This window comes from Andrographis paniculata, unplaced genomic scaffold (assembly GCF_009805555.1).
Source record: "Andrographis paniculata isolate CXL003 unplaced genomic scaffold, ASM980555v1 Contig33END, whole genome shotgun sequence".
Lineage (NCBI taxonomy): Eukaryota > Viridiplantae > Streptophyta > Magnoliopsida > Lamiales > Acanthaceae > Andrographis > Andrographis paniculata.
In genome coordinates, this window is record NW_026137566.1 from 180,912 (window position 1) to 196,308 (window position 15,397).

General features: G+C 37.0%; 3 protein-coding genes and 1 long non-coding RNA gene across 8 annotated transcripts; 3 read left to right on the forward strand and 1 right to left on the reverse strand.

Annotated features, from left to right (window-relative positions):
* The first annotated feature begins 89 nt into the window (after positions 1-89).
* Positions 90-4,672, forward strand: LOC127248212 (probable sugar phosphate/phosphate translocator At3g17430). 4 transcript variants are annotated; one of them, XM_051270428.1, is made up of 10 exons: positions 90-375; positions 597-826; positions 1,291-1,398; positions 2,327-2,358; positions 2,440-2,490; positions 3,013-3,074; positions 3,186-3,447; positions 3,773-4,038; positions 4,136-4,212; positions 4,351-4,672. In XM_051270428.1, the coding sequence occupies exons 2-10, from the start codon at positions 743-745 to the stop codon at positions 4,486-4,488; spliced, it is 1,080 nt and encodes a 359-aa protein (XP_051126385.1). In that variant the 5' UTR covers positions 90-375; positions 597-742; the 3' UTR covers positions 4,489-4,672. The 4 variants fall into 4 exon arrangements, with proteins under 4 accessions (XP_051126385.1, XP_051126384.1, XP_051126386.1 ...); XM_051270427.1 differs by having other exon boundaries at positions 90-330; XM_051270429.1 differs by having other exon boundaries at positions 90-330; positions 696-826.
* Positions 4,673-4,819: 147 nt separating this feature from the next.
* On the reverse strand, positions 4,820-5,402 carry LOC127248214 (uncharacterized). The gene is made up of 2 exons (XR_007838049.1): positions 5,275-5,402; positions 4,820-5,173 (listed from the first exon to the last, which is right to left on the reverse strand). It is a non-coding gene; the product is annotated as an uncharacterized LOC127248214 (long non-coding RNA).
* An 86-nt stretch (positions 5,403-5,488) lies between these two features.
* Positions 5,489-10,927, forward strand: LOC127248210 (ion channel CASTOR-like). Of its 2 annotated transcripts, none has more exons than XM_051270425.1 (12): positions 5,489-6,070; positions 6,168-6,239; positions 6,347-6,964; positions 7,082-7,264; positions 7,538-7,597; positions 7,678-7,881; positions 7,962-8,210; positions 9,172-9,423; positions 9,652-9,846; positions 9,919-10,011; positions 10,087-10,353; positions 10,491-10,927. In XM_051270425.1, the coding sequence occupies exons 1-12, from the start codon at positions 5,489-5,491 to the stop codon at positions 10,707-10,709; spliced, it is 2,994 nt and encodes a 997-aa protein (XP_051126382.1). In that variant the 3' UTR covers positions 10,710-10,927. The 2 variants fall into 2 exon arrangements, with proteins under 2 accessions (XP_051126382.1, XP_051126383.1); XM_051270426.1 differs by having other exon boundaries at positions 9,325-9,423.
* Positions 10,928-13,536: 2,609 nt separating this feature from the next.
* LOC127248262 (UDP glycosyltransferase 9-like) lies at positions 13,537-15,269 on the forward strand. The gene is made up of 2 exons (XM_051270528.1): positions 13,537-14,256; positions 14,355-15,269. The coding sequence occupies exons 1-2, from the start codon at positions 13,567-13,569 to the stop codon at positions 15,078-15,080; spliced, it is 1,416 nt and encodes a 471-aa protein (XP_051126485.1). The 5' UTR covers positions 13,537-13,566; the 3' UTR covers positions 15,081-15,269.
* Positions 15,270-15,397: the final 128 nt, after the last annotated feature.

The window sequence follows — 15,397 nt, forward strand, 5'->3', positions numbered from 1 at the left end:
TAAATAATAATTATATTTTAATAGTAATACAATTAACTTAATATTAATATTAGTATATTAATTAAAAATTTTGAGTGTAACAGACGTAGCTGTAGCTGTAGCTGCAGATATGAATAAATGTTTCGAGATCTGAGAGTGAGAGGTTCTTTTCTTCTTCCTCCCTCCGTCGCCACTCAATCGAATTCATCCTCGGATTTCCCTCACCTCTTCCGAGGATCACCAGAACCCCCAAATCTCAGAGGGTTTCCTTCTTCTGCCGTTGCTGGAGCTTCCAATCTACCCATTGCTCAATGGCCTGTTGAAGCGACTGCTCCATTTGCTGCCGTTGAGGTTCGCATCGATTCCTTTTTCGTTTTTCGTCATCGCATTTTTGTGGTATGCGCCTCTCTGCCTGTAACGCTTTTATTTAAGTTCGCGTTTGTTGTGTTTTTGTCGATGCGATGTTTGTTCGCGGTTTTGAGGTATTTCAGCGTGATTTTTCTGGTTAGGTATAATTTCAGTTGAATATTGTATTGGTTGATGGTTTTTCTGTTGGAGAATTTCACCTAGAGATCGGATTGATACTGAATTTCTGCTTAATCGCTGTACATTTCTAGGTTCCAATGGTTGTCGGAAGTGCGTTTGTGGATTTTCCACTCGGAAAGTGGCGAATTGGTGAAATTCATTTATAGGATAATTGATTTGGTTTGTTTTAGGCCTCGACAAAGTTTTGGAGTTGAAAGACCTGAACCGAACCGACGCCATGATCAGCAAGCAGCTTTTATTAACCTACTTCTATCTCTTAGTGTATATAACACTCTCTTCGGGAGTTATTCTGTATAACAAGGTATGTTTTCTATGCCGAATGGATTTAGTACTGTGCTCTGACGAATTTCTTCTTTAAACCTAAATTGTTAGTGTTCATTGTAGTTCTGGAAATAAATATCTAGAAATGAATCTATTGTCACTTGTTCTTTTATGTCTATGTGCTCATCGATTGAAATAATTCAGCAGATCAAGTTAGTTTTTGCCAAAGTTTGGTGATACAATCTCAGTTTAAAGTACAACATGGCCGACATTGCTGCATAAATTTTATCTGAAGTTGGAAGCCATAGCATGACAGATTAGTTGCTGTCTTGCAACATAACTTAATATTTTTCCTTTCCTGTTGTGTTCTTAATCTATGTTTCCTAACCCACAATTTAGCTTTCACAACATGATCATTTGGCTATACTTTTCCATTAGTATGATTTCATTTTTGTACTATCCTAAACTAGTGTGCATCTTACTCAATTCTTTGCCTCTTTGCAGTGGGTTCTGTCACCAAAGTATTTCAATTTCCCCTTTCCAATTACACTTACCATGATTCACATGGGCTTTTCGGGGTTGGTGGCCTTCTTTTTAATTCGTGTTTTTAAGGTATGCATATTGCTTTAGAACTTCGTTTTCAATACTTCAAGCTCTAAATGTTATTATAATGTTAAACCAATTTTTATTTGGTAGAATTTGATTTGGATGTTATTTGATGATTTCAAAGTGCTAAAAGTTATGCGGTTATTTCTCCATCACCCATTTATCTATTAGCGTGCCTCCGCCTAGGACAAAGCCAACATAAGTAATTTCTTGCAAGATTAGGCCTAAACGTTAACACGGCATATATATATATATATGGAATAATTGGTTCCTCAACTCAACTTGTTCAATAATATCCCATCAACATCTGCAAAAGATCATGGAAAATCCTGACCCAAAAACTTAGATGAAAGGTTTAGAAAAGCAATCTTGAGTAATCCATGTCTAGTTATGGTGGTGCACAATGCTTGACAATCTTCCTAAATCCTGAATTTCATTAACAGTCTGCCTGCTAACGTTTCTCTGTCAAGAGCCATGTGATTATGGACTGTTGTGTCTAGTCTACACAGCTTAAGAACTGTTGTATCATGTGGATAAGGGAGGAATGATTATCAACTGAATGAACAATTATGACAGTTAGGATGTTAATTTGAAGTTACGCTGAGATGAAAGATTTAGAGCTGTATAGTCTAGACTCTAGACAAGTTAAATTCTTTTGGGTTCCATCTTATGTACGCCTTGGTTTCTGCCTCCATTTAATCTGATGCTATGCTGTATACGGTGATATGAAAAGCTGTGGTTGAGTTTTTTGTAATTCTGTTTTGTAAAAATGATGCCTCTTTTTATTATTCTTAAATCAATTCCAATCTGCACCCACTTTATTGGGATGTTCCTGTGATTTATTACATATATTCCTTTTTAACTTATATCTTGCTTTATGTATATTTGTGTGTGTATATATCTCCCTTATGTGGTATTTTAATATTTTGTTCAGGTTGTGTCACCTGTGAAGATGACATTTGAAATGTAAGTGTTGCATCCCTCCATCTTATTCATTTCATATGGTGTCTGACTGTCTGTCCATGACCTAATTTAACTGTGATGCAGATATGCAACATGTGTAATTCCAATCAGCGCCTTCTTTGCATCCAGTCTTTGGTAAGCAATTAAATTATCCCTTCATTATCTTGCATGTTGTTTAAATATATTAAACCATCTAACACTATCAAAGTTGCAATCAACTACTCGGGAATATTACAATGCATCTGTTTTTTCGTACACAGACTGGACCAAGTTTCCGCCCGTATTTGCATGGCATACATTGTTTTTGCCAACATGTTATCTGCATCCATAAAAATGTGTCTAATTCTTCATCATTATTATTATTATTTTTTTTTATTTTGCACTTATTACCTACACAACCTTCACATAGAATCTATTGAACAAGTAAATCGGTAGATGATGGATGTTCTTTAGGAAAAAAGTTTTAGTATTTTCCGAAGGAAAAACAGCTTATCCCCTAGTTTTATTTATGATAAAGGTTCATTAAAACATAATATAATATTTGCCCTCATCAGCTGTCCTGCATCTCTATACGACTTTGTTGTATTCCATGTGAGATGGCATTTGTTTTTGAGGCATACCCTCTTTTGATTGCTAATAACGTCCATTCTCAAACAGGTTTGGAAATACAGCTTACTTGTTCATCTCTGTTGCCTTCATCCAGATGCTTAAAGCCCTAAGTATGGTTCAATGATTTATGTTTCATTGTCTTTATAGTGCTATCCTCAAGAACTTCTGATCTAATATATATATATATATATATGTATGATTCTCTTTACACCTGATTGCAGTGCCAGTAGCGACATTCGTCATGGCTGTTATTTGTGGAACTGACAAGTTAAGATGCGATTTATTTCTGAACATGATCCTGGTCAGCCTTGGTGTTGCTATATCTTCATACGGAGAAATTCATTTCAACGTAGTGGGCACACTTTATCAAGTAACAGGAATATTTGCCGAAGCTCTTAGATTGGTTCTCACGCAAGTTCTACTCCAAAAGAAGGGCTTAACACTTAACCCTATCACAAGCTTATATTACATTGCTCCATGCAGGTAGTCTTCTTTCTTATTTCGAAATTTAGACATGACAAGTGCAATGTATCAAAATATAACTTGATGATGCTAACATAAAGAAGCAAAAACCATCACTTGACATCGTGAAGCTGCAGGCATTATTTATATGCTTGTGCTGGGGATGAAATTGTGTCCCAATTTATATCGGGACAGAACTTTCTGTTGGGCTTTAAAAACCATTTCTTTTCTTTTCCTTTCCTTTCTGTAAGAGCTATCAAATGCATATTAGTTCGAAAATGCAATGCAGCTTAATGTTATGACTTACCCACTACGTTATTTTATTTGTTTTTGTCTCAATGTGCAGCTTTGTATTTCTCTTTGTACCTTGGTACTTTCTGGAGATGCCGAGGATGGAAGTGTCACAAATCCAGTTCAATTTTTGGATATTCTTCTCCAATGCAGTTTGTGCATTGGCTTTGAATTTCTCAATCTTCCTGGTGATTGGAAGAACTGGCGCAGTGACCATTCGAGTTGCTGGTGTTCTAAAAGACTGGATACTCATAGCCCTCTCCACCGTCATTTTCCCCGAGTCGATAATTACTAAGCTCAATATAATAGGCTATGCTATCGGTATCTTCTTCTTCCATTTTAAATTCACAGTTTAGAAGAAAAAACTCTAAAAAAGTATTCAACATGTAGAACTAAAGCGATATTACCATTTTGACAGCTTTATGTGGTGTTGTGTTGTACAATTACTTAAAGGCCCGAGACATCCGATCAACCCAACCTACTGGGGAAACAAAGGTAAGAAAGATATTACACCATTTTCTTACTGCAAAACAAGATTTTGTCTGAGTGCAGAATTCTATTATCCTAAATGCTATATGCTCTAAATTCTGTTGCTACGGCTAGATGATGATAATTCACGATTCTTGATTGTAGAATGTTTCTGTTTATCACTTCAAACAGAGTTTTGCAGCGGAAAAGAGGACCTTTGATGATAATCCGAACAGCATTCTTTCTGGAAGAGCAGCTGTGGATGAAGAAGCCCCTTTAATCACATCCTCAAAGGGTCTATAATTCTAGGACAAAACCTGATCCGAATCGATGGTACACACTAGTGTTTTGCTTCTATTTTCATTTGATTCCCGGCCCCGGATTAGTGCCTTTTTATTTTTGTGAGTATTGCTATTAATGTACCACTTGAGTTTTATAAAGCATAAAGATTTCGAGTACAATGGAATAGTTTGGCGTCTGGCGAGCTTCCGCGGTTTGTTTGAATTTAGGTTTTAAGAATGTGAAATAGTGTACGTGTTCTTAAAGAGCTTAGTACTAGTAAATAGTATTTGGTCTGATTGTTTTTCTGAAGAACATCTCTTTGTGTTTTACTCGAGAGTAAACTAGAATATGCTTTTCAATCAAATCGTTGCCATAGATACTGAAATTGGAACTCCTAAACATGTGTTTTTACCATTCTAATTCTTACTATTGTCAATATAAGCTTCAAATTCGACTCGAAACGCGACAGTGTAATCTAGCTACCTACCATTATACTTGATCCGATTTAACATCGCTAATCTGTGCTTGCATCTTGAACTAACCACCATAGAAAGGCAAAAAACGGTATACAGTCTGTGCTTGCACCAAATTAAACTGCAGTTGAACCAAAAATGGCAGTCGAGACAGTTGAACTGTAAAGAGCTGAGTTACCGCCACTATGGAGAATCATACAAGATATCATCACTCTGTGCAAGCAAGTATACCCCTGAGAAATTCAGGCGATCAGAGCAGATGAAGCTGAAGCTGAAGCTGAAAGGAAGGTAATAATCCATAGCGGAATTGAACATGTGGATTCAAATTACATACCTGAACGCCCTCCGAGAAGAATCACTCTTTGAAATGCTGTCTCGGATGAAGAGGAGAGAACTGCGCCAAGCCCAGCGTAGTATTTCTTATAGAAAATGCTCTGAATGAGGAAGAAGCTTTGACGGTGAGGGAATATATAGCCTCCCTAATTGGGCCGGGCTTCTATCTAATTGGGCCGGGCTTCTGTCTATTTATAAATGACGTCATACTAATAATGATGATGATGTTAGATGTTAGTAATAATAATAAATTAATAATGATAATAATGAGATCGAACAACGAATCTTCCTTCCACCAACTAATTCTCCGAACTCCGAACATGTCCTGGAACTACGACGCCATGCCGCCGTCGACCTCCTCGGCGGCGGCGGACGGCGACAGAGACTGGATTTTCCCTTCTTACTCATTCGCGCACTCCTCGCGTAACATCATCCACAGAACCCCCAGAAGGAGGAGATTCTCCTCCTACCGCCCGTCGTCGCAGCAATTGAGCTTCGGGCAGGCGTCGTTTGAGACGCGAGCGGATGTTGATGGTTCGAATTCGGTTAGTAGCTCGGTTTCCAAGTTCAGTCGCCGGCGTTTTGAGTTTGGGAGCCATGAGAAGTCAACGAGGCTGCTTGATGATAATAATTTGGAAGGCGGTGGAGCTACTGAGATCAAGTCCAACGGCGCCGTTGCGTTGGAGAATTGCGTGGAAAAAGATGGAAAAACGAACGCTATGGTGTCGGAGAAGACTTTTGCTGGATTTCTGACCGGCGGTTTGAGAGTTCGGTGGCAATTTGCTTTTACAGCTACGGTCAGTTCTTCTTCGCTCTCTCTCACTGTGTGCGTGCGAGTGCTTATGCATATAATGTAGCGTTTCTGATGAGACTGAGGCTTGTGCTGATTTGCAGGTTTTGGCGATGGTGTTATCTTCATTTGTGCACAAATATATTTCCTTAAATCGAGAGGTTTCTGAATTACAGGTGATTTGCATGAAATGCAAAACCAATTCTATAACCTCAATTTGAATCGGATTGCATTGTATTCAATGTAGTCTAGCCTTTGAATGATTATTACCTCTGTTATGCAGGACCAATTATTAAAGCTCAATATGATGCTCAAACATTGCAAGATATTGGATGCTGTAGATATGCGTAGTTCTTTACCACAGGATTCTTTCGATCATAATATTACCAGCGAGAGGCTAAAAATTGTAGCATTAGCTGTATCGATCACATTGCTATCGCTTCCTTTTGTTTTCATTAAGTATGTTGACTATGTCTCGAGCTCAAGAAGGTCGCGAGACAATAACACTGAGGAAATCTCTTTGAACAAGCAGCTTGCGTACCGGGTTGATGTGTTTTTGTCGGTGACTCCTTATGCAAAGTCTCTAGCCCTGTTAGTTGCTACTTTGTTGGTAATATGTCTCGGTGGGTTGGCACTTTTTGGTGTGACAGGTGATAGTTTGGCTGATTCTCTGTGGTTGTCTTGGACATATGTCGCTGATTCAGGGAATCATGCTGATTCTGTGGGCTTTGGTCCTAGACTAGTCTCTGTTTCGATTAGCTTCGGTGGGATGCTTATATTTGCGATGATGCTTGGACTTGTTTCTGATGCTATTTCTGAGAAGTTTGACTCGCTGCGGAAGGGAAGAAGTGAAGTTGTGGAGCAAAATCACACGCTTATCCTAGGATGGAGTGACAAATTGGTAGGTGTGACATTGTTTAGCTTGAAATTATAAATGGTTTGTTTCATGTCTTATTCTGAATTTATCATTTCTTCAGTGTGTAAATGCCTAACTGGCTGCTGTTACGATATATGTTAGGGATCATTGTTGAATCAACTTGTCATAGCTAACGAGAGCTTGGGTGGGGGAATTGTGGTTGTCATGGCTGAGCGGGACAAAGAAGAAATGGAACTTGACATTTCTAAAATGGAGTTTGACTTTAGAGGAACTTCTGTCATTTGCAGAAGTGGAAGCCCCTTGATATTAGCTGACCTTAAAAAGGTACGGACAGATTTGGTTTTGCTTCCTTGCTTTTCATTATATATATATATATGAATCTTGTGTAAAGTTATAATAGTAAAGCACATTAACTTTAAGTGTTAACTTTAATTGCATGATTAAATGTTTATTGATACCCACATATATCCGTGGTTTTCAAAAATGAGTTCTTAGAATCACTAGAAGACATAATTATCTTGTTGAATTGCGACATGATTTGTCTAAAATACAAAACAAAGTACAATCCCTTGGACAATCTAATGGAAAATCTTTTAGGTATCTGTTTCAAAGGCTCGAGCAATAATTGTCCTTGCTGAAGATGGAAATGCTGATCAGGTTAGTAGGACGGAGGATGGGAATGCATCTAGATGTTTTTTATGGGAGCTTGTACCAATTAACATTTATTATGAATGCAGAGCGATGCTCGTGCATTAAGGACAGTTTTAAGCCTCACAGGTGTTAAAGAAGGATTGCGGGGGCATATTGTGGTTGAGTTAAGTGATCTTGATAACGAAGTCCTTGTTAAGCTTGTTGGTGGGGATCTTGTTGAAACTGTTGTGGCGCATGATGTAATTGGTAGGCTGATGATTCAATGTGCTCGGCAACCAGGCCTCGCTCAGGTCTGTTTGTTGCTATCTATTTTTGTTGTCTTTCTTTTTCTGCTGTTTCTTATTCTCTTTTGGTGACTTTTGTAGTGCAGATATGGGAAGATATTCTTGGTTTCGAAAATTGTGAGTTCTACATTAAAGGTTGGCCTCAACTGGCTGGAATGCAATTCGAGGATGTTTTGATTAGCTTCCCCCAGGCTATTCCTTGTGGAGTGAAAGTAGCTTCACATGGTGGGAAAATAATACTGAATCCCGAAGACTCTTATGTTCTGCAAGAAGGGGATGAGGTTCTTGTTATTGCAGAGGATGATGATACCTATGCTCCATCGCAACTACCAACGGTGCATTTCCTTTTCTTTGATAATGTGATGGATAATCTAGTTTTTACATCATATCCTCTTAAAAGTTCTTAGTATAGTCGATAAATGAACTGAAAACAGCTACGGTAGATTCATACCATTTTATGTAGAATTAGATGTACAATCTGATGATAAAATATTGATGAGTAGACTTACCTACAAAGGCAAACTATGGAGCAAGTCTTTATTGTCTTAAATGGCAGATAGTCTGAGCAGCTAGAATAGGCTTTTAACATCAGAATCTACAATGATTAAATTTCGAATCAGAATTGTTTTAGCTTTTGTTTTGAAATTTCGTAATTTTTGTTTTGGAACTATGTATGGATCATGGCTCATAACACTTGATTCTTGTTTCTGTTTATGTTACATTTACATTCTACTGCATTGATCTTATAGATTCTGTCTTTGGCATGTCTGAAAGATTATATGGAAAATGCTATTTGTTATTGATTTTTGCATTTAATATTACAACCCGGGGAGTGGAATACGGCTATAGTAAAACGGTGTACCTGATTTTAAGCATATGTGCCAGGAAACACTATATAGACCTAAGAACCACAACCAGTAATATCTGACTGCATCAGCAATTCCAGCAATTTTTTTTATGGTACATATGATAGAGTTGCATATCGAAACATTATGAATTTCAATTAACTGATTCGGCAGCAAATTAAAGTATGCTTAGTTTCTGTTTAAGTCTGCAGTATCAAGAAGTGTATTTGCATAAGCTAGATTTCCTTAAGTTTGGGTTTAGGAAGAAAAGTTGGCTTCTGTGTCATAGTTCACTAAAGCTATTTAGCATAAAACAGATAAGAATAGAACAAAACAGAATGTCAGATGGCCATTGCCGAAAGAAATGGTATTAAGGGGTAATTCCTGCCATGGAATTCATGTCGGTGGCATAATTTGAACTTACAGACATGAAATGAATTTCATTATTCAGGTGAAAGATGCCACATTCATACCCATTATCCGACCTGCAAGAATGCCACAGAGGATTCTACTTTGTGGATGGAGAAGAGACATTGATGATATGATTGTGGTAAGCTGTCGATTGACGTTCCTAATTCCTTTCTTCTTCAACTGTATGATGCAGGTTTGGGGAGGGAATTTACCCAAGGATGAACTAATGCCGAAGACATTTGAGCGAATTCTTCTTTGCGGTTGGCGGAGGGATATCGAGGATATGATAACGGTAATGGTGTAGAAAACCTACAGTAGACTTCCGAAAGATTTTATTTCCGGTGGAGCTGAAATGTCCTGGGGATCCTCTTATCCATGTGGTGTTCCCATAACCTTCTTCAGTCACTTCTATGTGTCGACTTTCCATAAAATTCTTCAACTTTATGGCTTTTAGCTCGTTTGAAAATTTTCTTTTCGTCCCGTTCATCATCAGTGCAAACTTTTTTGCGTGTTGGTTTAGGTATTGGATGCTTCTCTAGCACAAGGGTCGGAGTTGTGGATGTTCAATGAAGTCCCTGAGAAGGAAAGAGAGAGAAAACTCACTGATGGTAGCCTATACGTCGACCGTTTGGTGAATATTAAACTCGTCCACCGTGAAGGAAATGCTGTGATACGTCGTCACCTTGAAAGCCTTCCATTAGAGTCTTTCGATTCGGTGAGTGATACCTATCTTTAAGTCTCTATGATTTACCGCTGTGTTATCTGATGACAAGTTTTTACAATTCAGATATTGATTTTAGCCGATGAATCAGTCGAAGATTCAGCAATTCAGGCTGATTCCAGATCACTCGCAACGTTACTGTTGATACGCGACATTCAGGTATGGTGTTAAGATATTGATCTTTACTTCTATCTTTTTAGAAGTTAAAATTTCATCCGACTTTCGACTTCCCAGGCGAAGCGCCTTCCATACAGAGAAGGTACAGCTTCTCACTGTCCGAGAGGCAGCTTCTCGCAAGGCTCATGGATCGGCGAAATGCAGCAAGCTTCAGATAAATCTGTTATCATCAGCGAAATTCTCGATCCAAGGACTAAAAATCTACTATCCATGTCAAAAATAAGCGATTATGTTTTGTCGAATGAACTCGTCAGCATGGCACTGGCCATGGTCGCAGAAGATCGCCAGATAAACGATGTACTTGAAGAACTTTTTGCCGAACAGGTAATCTCCCACTTGCCATTGTAGTTTTATTCCTCGAAAACAAGAAATTCATGCAATTTACGCACATTTTGATTATCATCCTACAATCACTTCTCATCTATATATATATATATATATATATATACACACGTTGACAGGGAAATGAGCTGCACATAAGAGGAGCAGATCTTTACCTGAACGAAGGCGAAGAGTTGAGTTTCTACGAGATACTATTGCGTGCTCGACAAAGAAGAGAGATTGTGATCGGGTACCGTCCAGCTGACACGGAGAAAGCTGTGATAAATCCTCCCGACAAAAATGAAAGACGGAGATGGTCGTTGAAGGACGTATTTGTGGTAATAGCTGAGAAGGAATGATTGACGATGATATAAAGTGGTAAGTTTCGACCATTCCCATAGTCTTCTCTTATAGGTAACTTTCTATAATGAGATAGAGTGGTAAAGGTTTTTGGCATCCAAAATTTGGCCATACTTGTTTTGAAGTAAGGAAAAAGTATATATGTTTTTTGGATCGTAATCTGTATTGTCAATTACAAAAAATAAATTAAATGAATATATACTTGGGTTCCTCGATACCTCCCGCTCTTGCCTGTCACATATGTTCGCCTAGTGTGACTTGTTCCGTTGAACTTAATTTACTGACTATTAGATTCAATCCGAAATTTATCTAAACCACACCTGAAATATAGGAACTAAGGATTCTCACATTAAAAAAATAATAATAAAATCACTATCACATCTATAGATGGTTCTACATACTTACATTGATAGTGATATGGACAACTGCTTTGTAAGATGTGACTTTGATAATTTCACAATCATAGGTATATATATATATATATATATTTGATGACGTGAAAACATACAAACCTGGTAGCCTCCAAGCTATTGATATGAAATTGGCATTGCAACTTTTTATTTTTTATTATACAAATCTTACAATATGATGTTATATTGAATTACTTAGTTCAGAATAATTATGTTATAATGGTACAATTATTTTGTTTTTCGAAGAAATCACAAAAATCATAAACAAAAATCCTTGCTATCTTAACATACATAAATCATATCCTAAGAAATTTATTGTGGATTAAAACATTTTAATTATAATTTTTAGTGTTAAAATTATGGATACATGATTTAGGGTTAGAATACTGAATTTAATTTCCCATCAGTTTATATAATACAATTACTAGTAATCTATTTGTCTCTCGTGTAACTTGTGTATATGCTATGCTATGCTATGAGAGTTAGGTCAAGAAAATTGCAAAATGGTCCCGAAACAAGCACCAAATTAGTGTAAAGCCCCTATCTAGAAATGAGAAATCTGTCTTGTCAGAATTGTGAGGCCACCGAGAGGCGACAGGCCACAGGCCACAGCTGAAAGCGAAACAAGACAACACAAAGTTTTCCTCTTCTTTACTTTGTGGAAATGGACAGCCATAAGATACCACAGCAAATTTGCCACATTCTCATCAATAATACATATACATACAGACAAACGCTTACGGCTAAAACTGCCACAACCATATGCTTTTATACACTTGTAAATTTATTCTATTCATGCATTTATTATACCAACGTAAATTTGTTGGTAGTTATTCAGAAAATTGAGAAAAAGAATTTGTACACTTTCTGTTCGATTTTTAAAATTCAATCCAGATTTTTAATTTTTTTTTTTTTTTTTTTTTCACATCACACAACTATTCGAATGAACTTTTTACTATTTATAAATCTAAATCCAAAATCTCAAAGCCACAGACAAAGTATATGGATTTTAATGAATTATTAAAATTGTTATTATTATTGTTGTTCCTGCTATTGCTATTGATGATGATCTATAAGCTATAAATAATATGATAATATTTATTAATAATATTATAAATATTTAATAGAAAAATAATTTAAAATTAAAATATATTAAAAAATTATTCTGTAACTTTTAATGAAAATATTTATTTTTATATTATAAATATAATATTTAAAAATACTATTATTATAATAAATTTGTATTATTGTCTTCTTTTATTTTTATTTATCAAGTACACTATTTTCAGTAAAGTTAACTAAATATACATATTTTTTCCTCGTTGAACCGTTCGTTATATTTATTTATTTTTAATTTTTTTATTTCAGTTTTTTTTCAAAAATTGTAAATACAAATTTTGATTTTATCTATATATTTATTATTATGTAAAAAATTATATAAATAATAACTATAATAAATATAAAAATGAATTGATATATTGAAGAATAATATAATAAAAAATATTAATATACATAATAACAGTATTATATTTGTTACAATATTTTGTACATCATTAAATAATTATATATTATTTCTTAATATTAACTTTATTTTATAAAAATATAATAATATACAATAACTTTAATTATTAACATTTTATATTTATAAAACTTGTGTTTAGATGAATTTATATAATTATATAAATTAATAAAAGAATTATTTTACAATCTTATTAAATTCATATAAATTTATAAAATAATTTAATCAAAACATGTGAAACTTCATCTAAATCCATTAATAAAATACATCAAACTTTGCCAGGATTCTACGAACTTTTTAGATTTAAATAAATTCATAAATTTTTTAAAATTTAAAAAAATCTAATGAAATATACGCAATTCATAAATTTTTTAAAATTAAAAAAAAATCTAATAAAAACTTAAATGAATACGCCTCTCCTTAGTTTGAACAGAATGATTTGTCAAATCAAATATTTTTACTAGAATTTTCCATGTGAGGAAATACCGAAGTATATATAAATGTCAAAGACAAAACTCTAGACAAACTCTAGGTTAGTCCGTCCAATAATGCCGGACTCTAAGTTGGATTAAATTACACAAAATATACCTGTGATTTAATGAAATTGCTCAAAATCCTTTATAGTTTCAAAACGGTTCGTCGTTATTTAACCATTCACTGGCTGCGAATAAATTTAAAAATCTCCGATTCAGAAATAATTGTTTTTATCTTGTTTCAAGAGTTTAGAAATTAGTACTGCAAAGTATACGAAACAGGAGTTTTAAAAGTAGATGTGAACCCACTAGATTTGGTACAATTTAGCCCTCCAATTTTGACTTCACAACTCAAAAATTTAAACGGCTGAATTATAACATTTAAGACGGTAACAACCACCTCCTATATATATAAATTAAACAAGAAAGGTTCAATGCAAGAAAACATACAACAATGAAGGAACTAGCCGCAGCCGCAGCAGCAGCAGGGGAGAAGAAGCCTCACGTTCTGGTGTTCCCGTACCCGGCGCAGGGCCACATAAACCCGGCGCTGTCGCTCGCCAAGTGCCTCGCGTCGAAAGGCCTACGGATCACCCTCATCACTACCACACGTGTACGAAGATCGGCGACAGTGTCGATGTCCGCGTGGGACTCCATGATATCCATAGTCGACATCGGGGATGGCTCCGACGAGGCCGAGGAATCCGATACCATGGACAAGAACCTTAAGCACCTACAAGCCGCGCTTTCAAAGAACCTCACGGAGTTCTTGGACAGCTCGCGCTGCTCTGCAGCTAAAGCCATCGTGTACGACTCGACCATGCCGTGGATTCTCGACATAGCTCATGCGCGAGGTTTGCGCGCCGCGTCGCTCTTCACTCAGAACTGCGCCGTCTGCGCCGTGTACTACCATATCCAACAAGGCTCACTCAAATATCCTTACGATCAAGAAGACGGCGGAGGAGAAGATTGTGTCGTTTCGCTGCCTTCACTGCCTCCCCTGAATGCGAAGAAGGATTTGCCGTATTTCGATGCTTTTTCCGACCCCAAGCATTCGCTAATGAGGCTTCTCGCCGAGCAGTTTTTGAACCTGGAAAAAGTCGATTGGATTCTATTCAACACGTTCTACAAGCTCGAGACTCGGGTAGGCTATAGTCAAGTTGAAATTGCTCAACATGATCGAGCTATTTTTGTTTTGATTTTTGGTGTGATCTGTATATTTCTTGTAAATTTTCTTACCAGATTGTCGACTGGATGGCGAGCCAATGGCCGGCGATCAAAACTGTAGGACCGATGTGTTCGTTGCTGCAGTCGGACAAGAAATACTTGAGCAATGACAGCAGCATGATCAGTCTGTTCGAGCCGCGACAAGACGCCTGCGCCGAATGGCTAAACTCTAAGGAAGCGAGCTCGGTTGTATATGTATCGTTTGGCAGTTTGGCGCAACTCAATAAAGAACAAATGGAAGAAGTCGCGCTCGGGCTACTAACGAGCGACTGCTTCTTCTTGTGGGTAGTGAGAGCTTCCGAGCGCAATAAACTCCCCAAAAACTTTGTCGATGCAGCCGTGGGAAAAGGCCTAATCGTCGAGTGGTGCCACCAGCCTCAGGTCTTGGCAAACGACGCCGTGGCGTGTTTCATGACGCATTGTGGATGGAATTCGACGCTCGAGGCATTGGTGCATGGCGTGCCACTTATAGCCATGGCGCAGTGGGTCGACCAAACGACGAACGCGAAGCTTATCGAGGATTTGTGGGGAGTCGGGACGAGAGTTAAAGCGCGGGAAGATGGGATTGTTGCAAGAGAAGAGATCAGGAGGTGCGTCGAATGCATGATTCGAGGAGATCGCGCGAAAGAGATGAAAAGAAACGCAGCGAAGTGGCAAGAATTGGCTAAGGAGGCCGTCGACGAAGGGGGGACTTCGGCGACGAATATTGAGGCCTTCGTATCGGAACTTAAGAACAATTGATGAATGATGTGTATTTTTGTTCTTATATAAGAACACGTCCAGACTCATTAGTAACTCCTTATTAATAGGATTTTAAAAACGTTTTGTCTATCGGAAAATTACAAAAAATATCCCAGAAATATCAACTTTTTTGCAAACATTTTACCAGAGAGATGATGGAATATATTCTGCAATTTTCTCTTTTGTCTATTGAGAAAGTTTTGCCGATCTGTCATTAGATTTTATTCAAGGCTGGAGAGCAGCACATTCAGTGCTAAAGTGACAAGAAATGGCGAAGGAGACAGTCGAAAATGGCGAAACTTCTGCTAAAAATATTT

Excerpts from the sequence above, each read along its gene's own strand:
- LOC127248210 (XM_051270425.1), top strand. The coding sequence starts at position 5,489 with ATGATGATGATGTTAGATGTTAGTAATAATAATAAATTAATAATGATA. Across the intron at positions 9,424-9,651 it reads ATATCGAGGATATGATAACG|GTATTGGATGCTTCTCTAGC; the intron begins GTAATGGTGTAG and ends GTGTTGGTTTAG. Across the intron at positions 10,012-10,086 it reads TGTTGATACGCGACATTCAG|GCGAAGCGCCTTCCATACAG; the intron begins GTATGGTGTTAA and ends TCGACTTCCCAG.
- LOC127248212 (XM_051270428.1), top strand. The coding sequence starts at position 743 with ATGATCAGCAAGCAGCTTTTATTAACCTACTTCTATCTCTTAGTGTAT. Across the intron at positions 2,359-2,439 it reads GTGAAGATGACATTTGAAAT|ATATGCAACATGTGTAATTC; the intron begins GTAAGTGTTGCA and ends ACTGTGATGCAG. Across the intron at positions 2,491-3,012 it reads TTCTTTGCATCCAGTCTTTG|GTTTGGAAATACAGCTTACT; the intron begins GTAAGCAATTAA and ends ATTCTCAAACAG.
- LOC127248262 (XM_051270528.1), top strand. The coding sequence starts at position 13,567 with ATGAAGGAACTAGCCGCAGCCGCAGCAGCAGCAGGGGAGAAGAAGCCT. Across the intron at positions 14,257-14,354 it reads TCTACAAGCTCGAGACTCGG|ATTGTCGACTGGATGGCGAG; the intron begins GTAGGCTATAGT and ends TTTTCTTACCAG.